We start from the raw sequence: 19,389 nt of genomic DNA, 5'->3' as shown, positions 1-19,389 counted from the left end.
TTTTTGCCTGAACACGAGGAAGTGAAATCATGTAGCTTCAGAGACAGAGAGCTGGACAATTAATTTAAGACTCTTTCCTTTCTTTAATTTGGGATATTTGGATCAACTATTCTATATTTTATTATCCTTTACTTATGTATTGACTGAAGAAGGGGAGACATTTGATGAGTGTAATTGTGAGGTATTCTGCTGGACCTAACTGATTTATCAGCAACTTGTCAAGTAACACTGATATTAATAACAATAATCATTTAATATTTATAATATTTACTACATTTATAGTTATAATTGATTAACTACATATTAATATTTGAATATATCTTGTTTATTACTTTGACTTTTTCAAGTTAATCTATTTCTAAATTTTTCTACGTGCATTGATGAATTCTTTATAATACTATAATATAATATTGTCTCATATATATAGATATATATCTTTATACATATGTGGAATAGTATAGAATATACAATAGATAAGATTTGTATATAATTAGAGAGATAGGAGAAAGTATCTATCATTACTATTACTTGGATTTCATAATATTGAGAAATAAGCATAGATTTTACATATGCATATATTTAATTTAGAATTTTAATTTGAGATTATATTGGATAGTATTTTCATTTACAAGTTTGTTGAATATATTAAAGAATTTAGGAAATTAAGAGATAGATAGACAAATTAGGCAATTAGTTTATTGGTCAACTTAGCTTATTGGTCAACTTTACGATATATTATTTAACAGTGAATGCTAATTTGGGGCAACATAATTAATATAATACAAAAACAGAAACATATTTACATTTATCAAGCAAAACCAGTTAATCCCCTCCCAAAAAGCAATGGGAAATAGGAATCATAATTAGACATTGGAAAACATTTTGCAGATTACAATTAATTGGTTTTGTAGTGTAGCCATTGAACTGCATGGATGTTATTTTCCTTTCCTCCTCCCCATATTCCTTTGCATAAGATGCTGCCTAACTTTCAAGGAAGACTGCAATGGGGAAGGAAATTGCTTTTTCCACTTCAAGTGGCTCATAAGTATGTACTAGTCTACCATTTCATTTTCTTTTAAATATGTATTTTATTCTAAGTTTTGTGAACTATGTGGAAAGCTTTGTATTGATGACAGTTAGGTAAACATGGCAGAAAAGAGAACAAATACATTGTACATAGGTCTCTCTGCTTTCCAGCATTGAGGGTAAACAGCGAAGTTGGGCAGACAGATGCAAAAATGTTTACGTTGTGAGATGGTAATATTAGCACTAAATGAATTGGCTCATTTAGTCCTCCTTGTATGTTATATTATGCATCATCATGGTGTCTTTTAAACTAAAATATTGCTAAGTATTGATTTTCCTGTATTTTGGTATGCTGCAAAGAAATAAATAAGCAAAAAATCCTCAAAAACTCCACCTTGTGAATCTTTTCCTGCCCCCGGTAATAAAACCCATCCTTCTCATTCAACTACACTTTTGAAGACAAAACTTGACCTTTCCTGACCCCTGTATTTAAAGGTCTGTTCATAATTCAGTCTTCAATCTGTGTGTAGAGAAGCATCCATGTGGAAACATGGAAGCCTGTGAGATATGTAGCTTTCTCCTTTACACGTTATCTGACCCAATGAATCCTTTTCACAAAAGAAGGATTTATGTATGCATAATTTGGGTTGGGGGGGGGGGGAGGCCCGGTTTCACTGTGCTTCAGAATACACACACATTTTACTCCTCCTTCTCCAGGAAAACTCAGCATGAATTTGAGTGGATGTATTGCAAGTGTTAGGATGAAAGGAAAGGTAGTTGCTAAGAAGGCCACCTATCTTTTTTTTCACTTGGTTAGATTAATTTTTTTCTTTTATGCAAATACGTAGTTTTCTGGCTTTTAGTCCTCATGGCCACATAGAAGTGATGATTATCACTCTATCTGAGATAAGACGCTTTCATTAGAATAGCAGCAAATTCATCTCTGTGGTTGGACTTTAGCAGCCCGGTACATAGAATGTACTTGTACTTTTTATGCACCCATCATATGTTACAGCTATTCCAACAGTGAGGAATGCATGTGCATAAATAAGGATATGGATTTGTTTGGCATGGAGATTGTCACTGGAAACAGAATTATAGTGATAAACCCGCTCTGCTCTCTTTGAGTGTTGGCTTTTCAGTAGTAGGCATTGAAATCAATGTCTTGACTTATAATCACATTTGTATTTTCTTTTAATCATATTTGATGGAATATTAGGCCTAACAAGTATATCAAATGCCTTGTAAAGTCAACAATGCTATGGGCATACTCAGGATATGGGCAATGTTTCATTTTCCTTCCCTCCTTCCTTCCTTCCTTTCCTCCTTCCTTTCCTCCTTCCTTCCTTCCTTCCTTCCTTCCTTCCTTCCTTCCTTCCTTCCTTCCTTCCTTCTTCGCCTGCCTCCCTGTCTCTCTTTCTCCTTCACTCTCTCTCAGAAACAGAATACATTATTTTTATTATTAGTAAAATAGATTACCACAAAAATAAAATATGATAATACTGTTCTGACCAAGGCTTCCTGAGACACCAACAAACACACATAAAATCCCAAAGCCTTTTATTTTAGTTCAATGGCTGTGAATTATCATCATTCACAGCCCAGAATGAGTTTCAACCAGTTATAAATAGTCCCAGGAACATCTGCCAAAGTTCTTCGGAGGAATACTGATAAGAACGCACTTTATCTGACTTGAAGTGCTGCCAACGACTAAAGTCCCAATTAGTCTTTTAAAACCAAAAAGAGAACAAATTCACCACGGAGCTTTCAGAGTCCAAACCGATCAGAGCAAACAACGTTGCTTCCTGCAAAGGTTTTCCTACCTTTGCACTTCCTTTATACCTTATGGGAGGTGCAATCACCTCCAAGCCTTACTCCTGAGTTGCCCCTTTTGTCTTAGCTGCTCTTGCCTTCTGGCAGCTCTGTGAACATGCACGCTGGGAACAAGCTCCCCTTGTTCCTCTGCCTCACTACTGCCAGATTCTGGAGGCTCTGGAGTCAGCACATAACTTCCAAATGGTCCTGGCCCCATCTCTGCATCGGATGCAGGACCCTCGTCCAAGTCCTCCCCAGACTCCCAGACTGGTCCTTGTTTTTCCCCACTATCCAATTCTGCTGCCGTCTGCACAGGCTTTCAGCAAACCACAACAAATACATTATCCCTCTTAAAAGCTCATATTCTGGGTTGAATAAATTATACCTCCCTTGCCATCTGATTCATTTGACTTCTTTAAGTGTCACTCCATGATTACTATGCTAAGTCCTCATTGGGCACTTTATCTCATGATTGGTTGCTGTTAGTTTCTAAAAATTGTTCTTTTGTATATTCTAACTCTCAGTGATCCATTACCAAATTCTCAAACAGAATACTCAGAATTATGAGCAAAAGATCACACAGAAAAGGTTTATGTACTACAGAAGCATTAGGTTCTAAGGAAGGGAATAAGAGGGTTATTATAGACTAAGCCTACTTTGCATGAATAAAATTATTTATCCTTCCAGCACGTCTTGTCCCCTGAAATACATATAATGAAGTGTGATCTTGACCTATTTTTAAATCAAAATATACAATAAGTATATTGTATATAGTTTAGATTTGCCTGGATATTTGAGGCAGCTTAAGTGTATTAAAAATAAAATTGGTAAAATAAGTAAACCATAAATGACACAGTTCACACAATGTCTTAAGACAAAACATGGCTTAAAAACACAACAGATATGATCATCCATCCTATTAGGTTAAAACTAACAAATCACTTTACTGAGAGATGTGTAAATTTTAAGGGAAAATGCAATAACTCTGCCAAACAACATTTCATTTAACTCATCTCCCCATGAGTTTGGGGGTTAGGCTTTTATTAGCAGGTAAATGAATGTAGGGACTGATTGTGGGCAATTACCATTATGGCTCAGTGGGAAAATGAGAAATTCCAGGGCTGCAACTTCCTTGTATCTGGGGCCTAATTTTTTTATTTATTAATCAAATGTATATGTTTTTTGCTCACTAATCTACTACTTTATTTACTAAGCTACCACTTTATTTATTAATCAAATTTATATGCTGTGTTCAGCTCACCCAAAGCAACTCTGGGCATAGCAGAAGAAGCTTCTGGGCAAACAATACTTTGGATAAGACTCTCTGGCCTCTCCATTTTTCTCTCTGAGACTTCCATGGAAAAAAAAGTGGCAGAGCTTTTGTGTTGCTTTTTTGGCCTGTCACTGATCTACTAATCATTGGAATAAATCATTTAATTAGGTCTTTATCCATTTAATGAGACCATTGTTTAGCTTTCATTTTGCTATCTTCTCTAGTAACATTTCATAGATGATTTTGTTGAATGTTTTGTTGAAGTCCAGTGCAGTCTTATGATACAACTGAACTGATCAGTGCATCAACCAAGGTCAATCTGGTCTGGCAGAACTTGTTTTTGAAGAATACATGGTAGCTTCTGCAAAGCAATGCATTCTTTTCCAAATTCTCCCAAATTGCTTAATAATGTTTCAATATTGTGCAAGTTCCAATATTAACCTAACCATTCTGTAATTGCCCAGCTCTTCTCTTTTAAGGGGAAGAATATTTGCTTTTCTTCAATCTCATGACACTATATCCATCCTCCAAGATTTTTCAAAGGTCCTAAGACTGTAAGATGAATACATGAATTTTTACAAGACTCTTGGATTATCATTCTTATCTTGTGTCATAGTTTCTCCTTAAAACCATTTGAGTAGTTTCCCTCCCAAATCACTTGTTAGAATCCTTCTCCAATGTCATCTCCAAACAGTGGACCTATTCCTCCCTTTTTCTTCCTTTTACTACTGACATGACCAAAAAAACCCACCCTTTTGTTGCTTTTAGCTTCCATCACTAGTCTAAGACTTTCAAGCTAAGTGCTTTAGCTTTTCTGACTTTCTTTTTGCAGATACTAGCTTTTATCTGTAATTCAATAATTGCAGGTATGCCTTCTGCATGATTATACCCCTTTTCCATTTTCTGTATAGGTCCCTTTTAATTCTTCATTCAGTTGAAATCACTTTACGCAGCCACAGAAGTTACCTAAGCAGCTTCTTACACCCTTTTTTTCCTCACTGGAAAACTGTATGATTCAGCGGTTCCCAATCTTCCTATATTCCCTTTGACTGAAGGATTTCTGACCATGGGATCCTGCCTAATACTTCTCAAAATCTTTTGAAATTGGCTCTCCTGAAATTCAGTGTGCATATACAACTTTGCCCCAAATTAAATTTCAATTTTTAGCATTTGGAATCTCAAAATGATGTGATCACTCTCTCTCCCAGAGTTCCTACAGATTTTACCTTTTTGACCAGCTAATTAAAATCAGAGTCGGTCTAGCTATTTTCTTCTTCAGCCTTGTGGGAAATGAAACAATAAGCAATAGTAATCACTAAGGAATAGTTTTGTTCTTATAGTCAAGTTGTTTTTCAGATATTGAAGCTTTCTGTTATTACTGCTTTCTTCTGTGAAATTTCGGTGATCTAGTTCAGGACTCATTCTCTAGATTTTCTGCCTATCTTGACAGTCTATTATATACCCCCACACAATATCTTGATTGTTTCCCTTTCCTACTGCGCACATTAAGGAAGATAGAAGCGTTAACATTTAAGTTTTCAGAAAACCACACACACAAATCAATATTTAAATTTTGATTCTCACCACCCACTGGAGCACAAAATGGGAGTGATTAGAACTCTACACAACTGGGCTTAATTGCCTACCAGTAAAGAGGGAAAAGGAAAAGAACTAAAACATGTCAAGGGGTCCCTCAGAAGTTGTGGTTATCCTAACTGGACCTTTATCAAATCCAGAAAAAGATCCAACAGGTGCTCCTCCATCACAGACAAACAAGAGATCAACAAACCTAGCAACATTGTCATTCCATACGATGCAGGAATATCTGAAAAGCTCAGGAGAATTTTCAACCAATACAACATATATGTACCCTTTAAACCCAAGAATACACTAAGGCAGAAGCTTGTCCACCCCAAGGATAAAACACCCAGACAAAAACTGAGCGATGTGCTATATGCAATACAATGCAGTAAGACATGTGCAGGTGTGTACATTGGTGAAACAAAACAACCACAAGTGCATAGCACAACATAAGAGATCAAACCCAACAGGACAAGATTCAGTTGTCCATCTGCATTTGAAAGACAAAGGTCACTCTTTTGAAGACAGCAAATTCTACATTTTGGATAGAGAGGATCATTGATATGAAAGGGGTAAAAGAGTTATGTTAACATTGAACAGCATTCTCTCAACAGAAGGGAGGGTTCTGACACCACCTATCTCCCATCTACAAAGCAGCTCTCACAGAGAGCACTAGGGACCAGATGACTACAAAGAAATACAAACTTTCATCCACCACCCATCAGAACCTATCCTTCCATCCCCCGCCACCCAGTCTCAATTGTCAGTACCTATCCTCCATCCTTCCACTACCACCCACCACTCCACCTCATCACAACTGATGAAGTTTCTTGGATGAGAAACAAAATGTTTTGTTCTTCTTCAAGGAAAAAACAATCCAGCTGCCTCTTGAAAAAGCACTTTTGAGACAACTATGGCCTGGATGACTGAGAATCTCCAAATACTTTTATGTTTTAGTTTACAAATCTGATCAAAATTTCAATTATTTGTCAGGTTCAAATCAGAGTTCAGGCCATTAATTTTAGAAATCAAATAAGTACTGTAGTCAAATCATTGTTCCAGTTTTCTCTGACATTCCTTTGATTCTTAAATTATTTCTCCTGTTTCAATCCTGTAAATCTGACAACTCAGTCTTTATTTCAGAAATATCCTTTTGAGTCTTGCTTGTCTCTAAAGTATTACTTGTGGCTATATTACAAGCTTTGCTGTCTACCTGAGCTATATCTGCTATTTGTCATGACATTTCCTTAAATTGTTTACTCATTTGCTCATATGTACCTGTCTAGTCTTCAGTTACTCCCACCACATCATACCATACTGTCTTTAATTCATTTTGGAGTTGTTTTTTTATTTGTCCAATTATGTCCATAACAGATCTCTGTCCACTCTGTGAAGAGTGCTTTCTTCCTTTGTTGCTTTTTCTTTGTTTTCTTGAACCTTTTTCAGGTCTTCCAAATAAGCTTTAATCCCTTTTCTTTATGTAGCAACTACTTCTTTAATATTTTGCTTAAATTATCTTACTACGTGATAAAACATTTCGTAAGATAAATCAACTATATTAGAAAAAATAGCTAGGTAGGGGTAAAATCAGAGAGCTCAGCAGGCCATCTTTATCAGTGGCTGGCCACAAACCTCTGCTCCTCCTTCACATAAAATGCCTTTTCTCTCCTTTTATTTGTTTTATTTCTTTTAAATAAATTACACCTTTCTATGTTTGCATTTCCATTTATGACCTTCATTCTATTAAGTTTCAGTAATGCCTACTAAATTATATTCAAATTCATTCATTAAGACTTCTATTTCTTCCCATTATTTTCCCACATTCTGCAAATTTGAGAATCACTAGACTTCTTGGGCCACATAATTTAATGTTCTTTCCTTCTAGGCAACCTACGCATGCCTCCCAATTCTGTTCCTGGTACTTGACATCATGCCATCTTTTTCATGTCCTTCAGATTTCAGTTTAAAGCCTTCCATATGCAAAGATGCAAATAACCTTCCCAAAACATTCTTCCTGGCCCTCAGGAGACTTCTATTATGTTCTTCTGCTTCTTCCTGGGCCATATCCTTCAACAAGAACTCTGAAGAAAACACCACTTGTGTCCCCAGCTATTTCACCCTCCTTCATTAATCTCTTGCAACATCTTCATGATTCCATCATGTTCTGTCATTTGTTCCCATTGTTATGTCATTTGATGAGGAGAAAGGGATGATTGTTAGAGTGCATAAAGTATCTTCGAAATATTTTCTTCATATCTTGAATCTTTGCCCCAGGAAGACAGCACATTTTTCTTGGTAAACTATCCAACTGAAAGATTACTACTTTGTCTCCTGCTCTCAATAGGGAGTCTCTGATCACCTATTACTTGTTCCCTTTCAGGGCAGAGGCTGGAATATTTACCTTTTCAGAGTTGTAGAGTTTTCTTCCTTACTTCCTAACATTTGTGGCAATGCTTTTAATCTAGGGGGTAATCAGAAGGGAGGCCCTGAAATCAATTCTGAAGGTTCAGAAAATAAGGGTTCTTTTATTTATAGACCAGAGTCTTTATGTCACATCTCTCCATGTCTCTATTCCTTCCATTTTTATTTTATCTTCTGGAAGCCTTCGTGGTGTCATTTTCCCATATGTACTTTCTGTTTTAAATTGAAACATTTCTTATCTTCCCTCAAAAGTTGAGAGATGGGCCTTTAGTCAAGAGGCCAACCAGCCTGTTGTGTGTGGAGTCTCGTCATCTTTAGGAAGCAAAATTAAAATGGCAAATCCCCTGTGGATCATGAGAGAAGTTCTCTAGGTCCCTGTTCCTCTGATGAACAATAAACCACAAAGAAAATTCTTCTCTCCAGACCTCTTTACCAGATGTGTAGTGAATCTCTCTGTTCTCCTGTCTATGAAGGTTCTCAGTCATCTCCCTGTTCTATTCCTTTTGTGAATTTATTCTTTGAAAGTTGCCTTTCTTATATGTCCTCTGAAGCTGCCTCAACTAGATCAGCTAAAAACAAAGCTCCAGTCATAGTAGGAAGTCAGCAGCTTTCAAGAAATAACTGGAGGAATCAATCAGCACTGCATAGGAAACAATCAGTGGAAACTAATCTACAATCTCCACCCCTCTGCCCAGGTCTTTCTCATCCTCTTACATAACACCTCCCTTCTTCTCAGAGGGAGCTCCTCTGAAAACTTTTGTTAAGGATTCACTTATTTGTTTGCTCAGTAATCCTACTTTTTCATCTGGAGACATTTCAGTTGGCCGCTTCTGATTATTTCTGCACTTAGGAATACCATTCTTCTTAGATTTATCTGGCCCCTGCTTTGACTATATTTCAGAGGACTGGCTTTCCTTCATAACCTGACTTTCCTCTCAAGTTTTGACTGCAGTGAGTAGAAGGTCCTCTGCATTTCTTTTGGCTGGAAGAATTGATTTTTCCTGGACATTTCCCATTTGTATTTTATCTGTATTATATTTATGCTTTTTAAGTAACCCACAGTAATTAAAGAGAGCCTCTTGAGAAGCCTCTTGAAATAAATAATATAAATTACTTCTGTTTATAACCTTATAAAATATATACTGTATTTATTAATAATCATATATATGAGAATAAAGAAGTTTTTTTAAAAAAATAGAAGAAAAGCAATTTGGCATTTTTTCTAAAAATACCAAAATACAGGAGAATACTTTTTTAGGTTTTTCTCACTAAAGTGAAGGTTGTAATACAAAGAAGCATAAATAGTTTTTCTTATTGGAGTGACTAGTATAATTTTTAATAAAAACTATTATTTCCTTGATACTTATGGTTGCGTAACGTGGACTCTGAAAAAGGCAGATAGGAGAACAGAAGATGCCTTTGAATTGTGGTGCTGGATGTGACTATTATATATCCTATGCACTACAAAAATAACAGGTCCTAGACCGAACCTCACCAAAAATATCACTTGAAGCCAAGACTGCCAAATAGAGGCAGTCATATTTTGGTCATGTCATAAGAGCTGACTTACTCAAAAAGCCAATCATACTAGGGAGTGATCAGCAGAAAAAGGACAAGAAGTTGCCCTAGCACCCCACTGGCTAGACAGTATAAAGGATGATTCTGGGATGACCAGATGGATCTGAAGAAGGTGGGGCGAGACAGAGGGGCATAGAGAGTGCTCATCCATAGAATGGCCAAGAGTCACACAACTGAATGACTGATGACAACAACATTTCTTTCCAGAATAAGGTAATATGCTTTTCTACAAATTTTAAAAAGCATATATAGTGTGCACATCTAGTTCATTCCACCTTCTCAGACTGATACTCCAGCTTCTTTTGAGGAGTAGTTGCTATTGAAAGAGAAGGGCCTTGGAAATCTGTATTGACTGGATTTGAATGGTAGCTTAATGTGAAAATGTTCATCATGGTTCATGTTCAAGATCAGTGTGGTAAGGATGTAACTGCAGAACTTGTTTTAGATCTACTAACCTTTCATAAGATACCTACTGGGATAACTTATCAGAGGCATCCACATAAAGAAACAAAAAACAAATCAGAGGAATACTCTGTAGTTATTGTATCCCGATGTACCCCATATGCAATACCTTAATTAATTGTGGACCTTTAAGAAAAAAATTAGTACATTGTCGAAGATCAAAAGAGCACGGAAAAGGTAGTTATTAATAGCACCATAGCATTAGTAACACTTCCTAATCTTCTCTCTGAGAGAATAAGCTAGACTACTCTGTAAATCTGCATGAAGATAATGTTCCACTTTGCTTTATAGCAATTTTGCATTATTTCATTTGTAGAATATGCTGTCAAGTTCACAGCATGAAGCTTTGCAAAGAAAACCTTGATTTAATAGTTTTGCATTACAATATTTCCTGAACAATCTTATGATTAGCACACTATGTCTTGACACTGTAAACTGCAGCTTTTCTATGGAAATAAGAATTTAGTTAACATTTCCTTTAGTATAATAGTAGTAAATGAAAGCAAAAAGGAAGGAACCAAAACTATTAAATGTAGTGATTTAAAATACTGTAATTTGCTATACAGTTTTGATGAGTTTATTCAGTGTGAATTGTTAGGGACAATTTTTATAACCTTTTAAAATATTTAAATGTATGAAACAAACCTAAAGTACAGTGAGCAGAATTGGTTTTTCAAAGCAGCCTTTTCCTTATATTTAAAATCCTCATAGGTACAATTAATCATCAATGTACAACACAATTGGGACCAGAATTTCTCTTGCTAAGTAAGACAGTTGTTAAGTAAGCTGTGCATGATTTAACAACCTTTTGTGCCACAGTTGTTAAGCAAATCATTGCAGTTGTTAAGTGAATCATGTGGTCATTAAGCAAGTCTGGCTTAACCCATTGACTTTGCTTGTTGGAAGCCTGCTAGGAAAGCTGAAAATAGGGATCATGTGATCCCAGGGTTCTGCAACCATTGTAAATACATGCCGATTGCCAAACACCTGAATTTTGATTAAGTGACCGTGGGGATGCTGCAACAGTTGTAAGGACAAGCACCAGCCATTAGTCATGTTTTTCAGTGTTGTAACTTTGAATGGTTGTTAAATGAATCATTGTAAGGACTACCTGTTTTTCAGTGCTGTTGCTACACTTTGACTACAGCTATTTTGTCTTTATACTGACAACATCCACGGGCAGCTGAGCTGATTTCTTTCTGACTTGGCTGTCCAAAATCTCAAGCAAAGCTTGTTCCACTGTTGAATATAGGAGGTGGGCAATTTCCCTTTTTGTGGAAATGCTTTTCTCCATGATTTCCTACTTTAGCTGCACTGAATCCAGAGTGTCAATCTTTGCAGTTGGCTTTGAAGCCTTTTACAAACAGACCCCTTCCTTTCCCCCCAATCACTACAAATTAATGTGGCAACTAGAGAGGAGAGGAGGTGCTTCCAATTTTTGCAGATTGTTATTTTTGGTTGGAAAATACACAGGTCACCACTGATGATTCTCATGTGACTTCATTAACAATCATAAGCTGCTGCAATGATGTTTGTGAACATGGCCTCATGGAAGTACCCTAAATAGTGAAACAGGAGTCAATAACAGGACACAGCTACTAAAATTGCAAATGCAAGTATTGCCTGCCTCAATAAAGACATAATTTTCAAATCAGAAGAAGCACTGATCAGATCCCATCTCAGACTCTGTCTGGTTTTTTGGGGGTGGGGGTGGGGGGGAAGGGGTTACATTTTAAGAAAGTTTCAAAGAAACTGGAACAGCTGCAGAGAAAGGCGATGAAGATGAGTAAAAGGCTGCAAATTAAGTCTTACAAGAAGTGACTGAGAACATGGATAGATGGATGGATGGATGGATGGGTGGGTGGATGGATGGATGGATGGATGGATGGAAGGAAGGATGGATGGAAAGACAGGCAAACAGATTTTACACTTTTATGCTTTGCATTCAAAAAGTCCATGTTCACTTTTTAACATATTCAGGTACTACTGTTAGTAAATATGAATGAAATCCTGTTGCCAGTCAGTGTAATTAATATTGCAATAATCTTAGTATAAGACAGGCTCCTATGTTTTTGACATTGTTTCCTTAATGCCTGACTGTCAGACTTTCAAGGTAGATCAGGCCAGGAAATAGAATTCAGGAAGACTAGAATTGTATTTTATTGATAAAGTCTGGTGGTATCTTTTATGTCTCTCCTCTTTATGCCCCTGGGAGTTGCAGGGGAAGGGCTAGAGTGAAGTTCCCTGTACCTCTCTGACCTTAACACATTTCATAGAAGAGAATATATGTAATTCAAGGAAAACACTTAGCAAAATAATAGCATCTTAAATCTAGCTATATTTCATTTTAAAATAATTTTTACTTACTTTGTCTTGTTCTAAGAGTATTTCTTGCTTCTTCATTGACAAAATGCTCTTGTCTGTAATTTTCTCTTTCTGGCCATCAGTGGCAAAATCCAGCTAAAATATGACAAAGTATTTTCCATCAACTTTATTGAACCACATTCCACATTTCTCTATTTTCCTACATAAAGTAAAAGAAAGTCCTGACTACGAATTCTGTTGTTTGATGCTGTATGAAAATTTAATAAGTAAACTCTCAGATATATTCTTACATATGATTGATATGCCTCACAAAATGTACAGATTGACTAGGCCTACAAAATTTTAATCTTTGTCTGCATGCCTTTGAAAACCGTATGTAGATGCCTGGATATCAGAGGTGGTATTCAGCAGGTTCTGACCAGTTCTGGAGAACTAGTGGCGGAAATTTTGAGTAGTTCAGAGAACCAGCAAATACCACCTCTGACTGGCCCCACCCGCATCTATTCTCTGCTTCCCGGGTCCCAGCTGACCGGCTGGGTCTTCTTTTGTTGCCCTGTACAGAAGAACAGAGCTGGAAAGCAGGTTAGTGGGGGTGGGGAGGAAATAGGATTTTGCAGAAACCTTCCCCCAGGATTGGGGAGGAAATTGAGATTTTGCAGTATCCTTCCCCTAGAGTGGGGTGGGAATGGAGATTTTACAATATCCTTCCCCTGCCACATGCACCAAGCCACATCATTCCCACCAAGCCATGCCCACAGAACCGGTAGTTAAAAAAGTTGAATCCCACCACTGCTGGATATCTAGTGTAACATAGGCACTTACTAATATTTTCAAATTAGAAAAACATTATAGTGTTAATAGTAGCACTTCCAGGTATTAAAATCTAAAGAAGACAAGTCCCTTGTCTTCCTTTTTAAGACTCCATCCTCCCATCTTCTATGCATTTAGTTTTATTATTCTTTGCTAAAAAATATACGTAATTGATCACTCATTAGAACTACATGAAACCATTTTCTATCATATCATGTAATATTATATCTAATATTACCACAAGAAACAAGAATATAATATTACACCAAGAAATACAATAAACATAGTATTATACACAGACAACATATAGTTGGTCCAATTGAATAAATTTGCCTCATATGCTTCTGTTTCATAAGGTCCCCTAAAATGCAAAATAAATAAAAATAATGTACAAATAAGCTCGGGGGAGGGAGGGAGGGAGGGAGGGAGGGAGGGAGGGAGGAAGGAAGGAAGGAAGGAAGGAAGGAAGGAAGGAAGGAAGGAAGGAAGGAAGGAAGGAAGGAAGGAAGGAAGGAAGGAAGGAAATATATAATTTATGTGGGCAATTATATGCATTAAGATATATATGAGAATATGAAATATAAGTCAGCTAAGCATATGATTACTATAATCTAGAACAGGGCTGTCAAATTCCTGGCCCATGGGCTGGATGCCTCATGTGCTGGCCACACCCACACCCTGTTTAGCAAAGGAGGGAAAAGTCTTGTGATGATGCCGTACACCGTGAATTTGACGCCCCTGATCTAGAACAATATAAACTCTATCCTTTCTTATACCTGTTCTGCATCATACATATGGATTGAGGCAGGTTCAGATAATGAGATAAAAATGAGGAATTTTAGGATTGGAAATAGTTTCAACAGTAACATATATATAATTACAGGTTGATTACTCCAAAGCCATAGCTTATACAACTATCTTCTAGTATCAATTTAGTTTTGTAAAAATGCCTAACAATTATCAGATGAGTGTTATCATTCATAATTAGGTTGGTAGATCTTTAAAACTGTTTCTGCTTTAATTTAAATGTTTACAAAAAGTGTAAATGCTGAATTGAGAAAATACATTTAATTTTTTTAATCAATAGGATTTAAGCAATCTTATGTTTAGAATTTCAGTCAGTGTTACTAGAACTATAAAATTTTTATCAATTTCAGGACAGGGGAGCCTGGCCTGCTGTAGTCCATGGGGCTGCGAAGAGTTGGACATGACTTAGAGACTGAAGAACAACTGTTTATACTAGTGGGAAATTCAACTATTTTTAAAAGAATTTTTAAATTTCCACATTTTTTTTATAAATAGCTAAAGACAATGAGCACACCTAATATTCCATCCTCCTCTTATTTTCACCACAACAGTCCTGTGGGGGGTGGGTTAGACTGAGAGAGCGAGAGTGACTGGCCCAAGGTCACCCAGCTGGCTTTCCTGTCTAAGAACTAGACAGGACTACAGCATAACTTAAGTCAGCACTTTAATCACTGTATAAAACTTGCTCTCTATCATGTATGCATGAATGCTATATTTATAACTATTAAAACTAAAGTACATAACTCCATGCATTTTAAACTGAATACTTTAATACAAAACTTTGTAATGTATGAATGGATTGCTAGATATTCCACAAATACAGCTCCAAAAACTTTGGATAAAGAGTATAATACAAAAGAAACACACTCACACCCTCACTTACAATGTGGCTAGTTCCACATTCCAATTCTAATTTGTGTATCTCCCACTGAATGCCACTGAACATAAAATTGGATTGGATTCTTCCTAATATGCTAATTAATTTAAAATATCCATACAGACAACCATGTAGGATACAACTGTAGGATACAATTTAAATAATCATGAACAATGTTTTACAAGGGGATCAATACATTTCAGTTTAAATACTGTGACAACCAGTTTCTATAGGGATTGATTGAATTTCCCAGTAGCCTGTTGCAAAGGAAAAGAGTGGGACAAATTGCTTATTTTATATACAAAACATGGTGATAAAAGGCTACCTGCAGGTATTTTCTGGAAAGTGCATTTTAATAAGGATCTATTTAATCTACGTAGGAACAAATGGAGTAAAAGATGTTTGCATTATCAAGTTTGGTGGAAAAGCTCTGTCTCTTTATAACAACAAAATCAATCATTTATCCAGACTGTGGGGAGTCAAAGTTAGTTGCTGAAAAGAGATCCATATACAAAACAAGCCAATAACTCATTGTGTGTTATTGTTGGGCTGAGGAAGCCTGCTTTCAAAATGCTGGTCCTGCTTCTCTCCAAATGAATGTCACTGTATTCAGAGAGTGGGAGGGAAGCTTTTTGTTACTGGCAGCTCCCTACCGCCCTTTACTTCTGTATAGGAAAGAAATGTTGCTTTTCAGTGCCCCTAGAAGTTTGTGCCTTAAATAATGCAACACTTGGTGTTATACATATTAAAGGAAATGCCTTGTTCTCCTACATTAAGTTTGTGTTCTAAGTTTTGCTGTTTACTTTCCTTAGAGAGTTGACGTTCACATAGTGTGCTGTCCAGACAGTTTAGAGTTAATGGGATTTGGGATAGTTGGGATAGGACTTGTGAGCTGTCCCCTTAAGGGAATGCATCATGGTAAATGTAGTTAAGGTATCCGAGAAATGTAGTCCATGTCATGTGACCACATCTGTAACCCTGATTGGTCACTGAATTGACCCTTGGTGGGTTGGGGGAGGTTCCTTAACTCTTGCTTGAAGCCACCATACCATGCGGCTGCTTCAATCATCATGGGGTTGAGACTTTATTATCTTCCTACACCACAATTCAGATATGCAAAGGATTGGACATTAAGAAGAACCTTGTGATAAATGTGAGTTGACAGGATGCCTGATGAACCAATAAAAAAGACTTTGTGTGGATGCTTTGTGAAGTTGATCTATCTGCCTTTGTATAGTATTTGTACAGTATTTGTACAGGACAGGCAGGATACATAGGTTTATGTATCAAATCACAATTTTTGAAACTGCAAGACCATTTTAATTAGAGCATAATACCTTCCAATATCAAGATTTGAAGACCTAGATTCTAAATATTTATTCAAAATTATCAAAAGAGTTCATCATTCACCTTTTCAAACACATACATGAGCACACATGTTTCTACAGCATCTACTTAAAAGTTCTTTTTATACTGATATTAAGAATGCAACTTTTCCATATTCTGGGATGGTAGAAAAAGTTTCCAGCCTTCCTCTCTATTTTTTTTTTTTTTGAACAAATTTTTATTAATTTTTAAAGACATACAAAACATACAAAAATTCAAGACATAAAAACATAAAAATCTCTTTTCTGAAAGTTGCTTAATCCGGTCAAAACTCTTGGTACAGACACACATTCAAATTCATATTCATTTTACATACCATTCCATATCTTATTACATTTTCATTTTTCTATATAGCTTCTCCTTTCTTTTAAATTTTCTCAATTTTATTTTATTTATCTCCTCTCAATTCAAATCATAATATTTATTCTTTGTCTGTTCTATTTCCAACTATCCGTTTATCTTTCTTCTTAAAAGAAAAAAAAAGAAAAACCTTCTCCTGTACACTGATTGGAGTATGACGCCTATGTCTCTTTCCCCTATATTTATAATACTTCATTTAAAGTACATAACTTACGTTGGGATTCTGTCTGGTACATTCTGACATTATACAATATCATCAAAACCAATACAAATCTATTCATTAATATTAATATTTATTCATATCTTAAACATCTAGCACATTTCTTATCAATTAGGTCACATATTTCTATGGGAGCACCTATTTGCCATATTAATTCCATCCCCACATCACATATTATGAATAATTATTACATTACATGTTCCCTCTCCTTCTTCAAACCTCTCATTTCACGAATAGTTTCACTATTATAACATAGCCTAATCATTGGTGTTAACAATCATTTATATCTTTAGACATTTTACACATTTCAATTAATTATCATACCATTATGGGAACACTTCTTATACTTTCCAAAATTATTCCCCCCCACATCACCGATCTTAAATCATTATTTCATTAAAGTACTCCCCTCTTTTAACAAAATTTCACTAAATTATACTAAATATTTATCACATTTTAAATTACATATTATTTCCAATCTTCTATAATTATTTCTAAATACAAATATAAAAATGCAATCTTATGTACCTTTCTAGAATCCCTTTTTCAATAAAATCTATCCATTATCTCTAAAAACTTTTGTTTTTTTGCATTTTGCTCCCCACCATTAAAGCTTCTCATCCCTTCCTTTCTCCCTTGCTGGGGCTTCCGGTTTTGCGGCTTCGGTAGCGGCAGGAATTCGCGCCTCTGCGATCCCTGCCGCGTTCGCTGCCAAGGTGCCCCCGATCTAAATAGGTCTGGGGGCTATGGCTGCCTTGTAGAGGCAGCCGAAGAAAGAGGGGATCCGGACAGAGGTTTGGGGTGACGCAGACCCCTTTCCAGCCGGAATAACCCCTTTTCCTGAGGTGGTGGAGCGGCGGTCAGTAATGGCCGCCTCAAAGAAGCCAGCAGCCGGGTAAGATTTGTGCTGGAGGAAGAGGAAGAGCTGTGGAAGTTGCTTCTGACTGGGATAAAGTTAAGAGAGAGTGCCCTGTAACCTCGAAGGCTGCTAAGGATACTTTGTTTCTAGAAAGAGATACAAGCGGCGAACATTTTAAAAGAGTAAGTTTTTTTTTTCTTGCCTTTCACTCTCCTCCCTAACGTGACAGCAGTGGAACCATAAGAGAAATCCGGGAATCTGTTCTGGAGGTAAATGAATATTGAAGAAGCAAGGATTTCTGAATATTCAAAGGGGAAAAAAAGAAGAAGAATTTTTTTTGGCTGTGAGTGGGAAGGAGAGGAAAAAAAATTGGAGCAACCTGAAAATAAGAAGACTGCCTAAAACTTTAAAGAGTTAATTTTAAAGAGTTATTAAACAGCAATAAGACTTCCTAAAGATATATTTTAAAGAGAACTTCGTGATCAAACTTTATCCCAAAAAGAGAAAGTGGAAAAGAGAAAGTATTAAAAAGAATCAGCTGATTGGACTGTTTGATGACTTTGGATTTTATGAGAATTATCTCAGACTAAAAGCACTTGGGTGGTTGTTTTGAAAAAAAATTCTCTGTACAATGGCATCAGTTGTGGATGAACTAGAACTTATACATCAAAAATATGAAAGAGAAAAGCAAGAAGGGAAAGATGTTTTTGGCACTCTTTTTCAGTTTATAGAAATGGCGGTCTGTGCTTATGTAAAATCGTATGAGCAGGATAAAGAAGAAGCCATTTTTGAAGAACATGTGACTTTGGTTGGGGAAGAAAAGAAGGAGGAGAAAAAGGAGAAGAAGACTTTAAGACCTGGGAAAACAATCCAAAAGAGAAGAATAAGGTGAAAAGAGGATATCGTGTTAGGAAACAACAGAAAGAGGGAAAACAGGATAAAAGGGAGGTGGAGAGACAAGGGGGTAAAGAGAATAAGGAGAAGAAGAAGCAAGGGAGAAAGGCCTTCCTCTCTATTTTTGAAGAATGCTACTATATTCCTGCTCAATATTTTCTTTTCTAAAAACTAAATATACCAAGCTCCTTTAATTAAGCTTCAGTTCCTCTTCTTTTGTATTTCCAGGAGAGTGATCTGTGTCATTTTTCTGTGACCTGTTTCACTTTACCTAAACCCTTCATGCCTAAATATACATCAAAAGGTTTCAGGCAATCTCAGAAGGACAAACACAATGGATTTTAATGCATTACAGTTGTTAATTGATAAGGTACTGGTAATTTGTCTCACATATAACCTGAATTGCCCTCACCTTCCCCCTTCCACCTCACCCTAATTTAAATCCTATCTCATTCTAGCCACTTTGTGCTTCAGATGAAATGAGCTGCAGCTCATGAAAGTTTATATCATTTCATAAAGTTTGTTAGCCAAAAAAGTTGCTACTAGACTACTTTTCAATTTTTAGCTAGCACTGAAAATGATTCTTGAAATTGATTCATATTCATACAGTATTGTGAACAGTTACAACTACAATTCCATAATCCTTTTTATATATTGAATTCTTTTTCAAAATGACAAATCAGTAATTACTGATT

At 36.2% G+C, this 19,389-nt stretch overlaps 1 protein-coding gene across 1 annotated transcript in view; it reads right to left on the bottom strand.

Moving 5' to 3' along the window:
* Positions 1 to 19,389, bottom strand: part of DCDC1 (doublecortin domain containing 1) — a 314,173-nt gene that overhangs the window by 168,440 nt on the left and 126,344 nt on the right. The window contains exon 9 of the mRNA XM_087951066.1: positions 12,524 to 12,616. Within this exon, the coding sequence (XP_087807192.1) occupies positions 12,524 to 12,616 (93 nt within the window). The remainder of the gene's footprint in view (positions 1 to 12,523; positions 12,617 to 19,389) is intronic.

Source organism: Notechis scutatus, chromosome 1 (genome assembly GCF_049901735.1).
Source record: "Notechis scutatus isolate UNSWTSFEM ecotype Mainland chromosome 1, rNotScu1.2, whole genome shotgun sequence".
Lineage (NCBI taxonomy): Eukaryota > Metazoa > Chordata > Lepidosauria > Squamata > Elapidae > Notechis > Notechis scutatus.
This window is presented reverse-complemented; position numbering and strand designations above follow the sequence as displayed.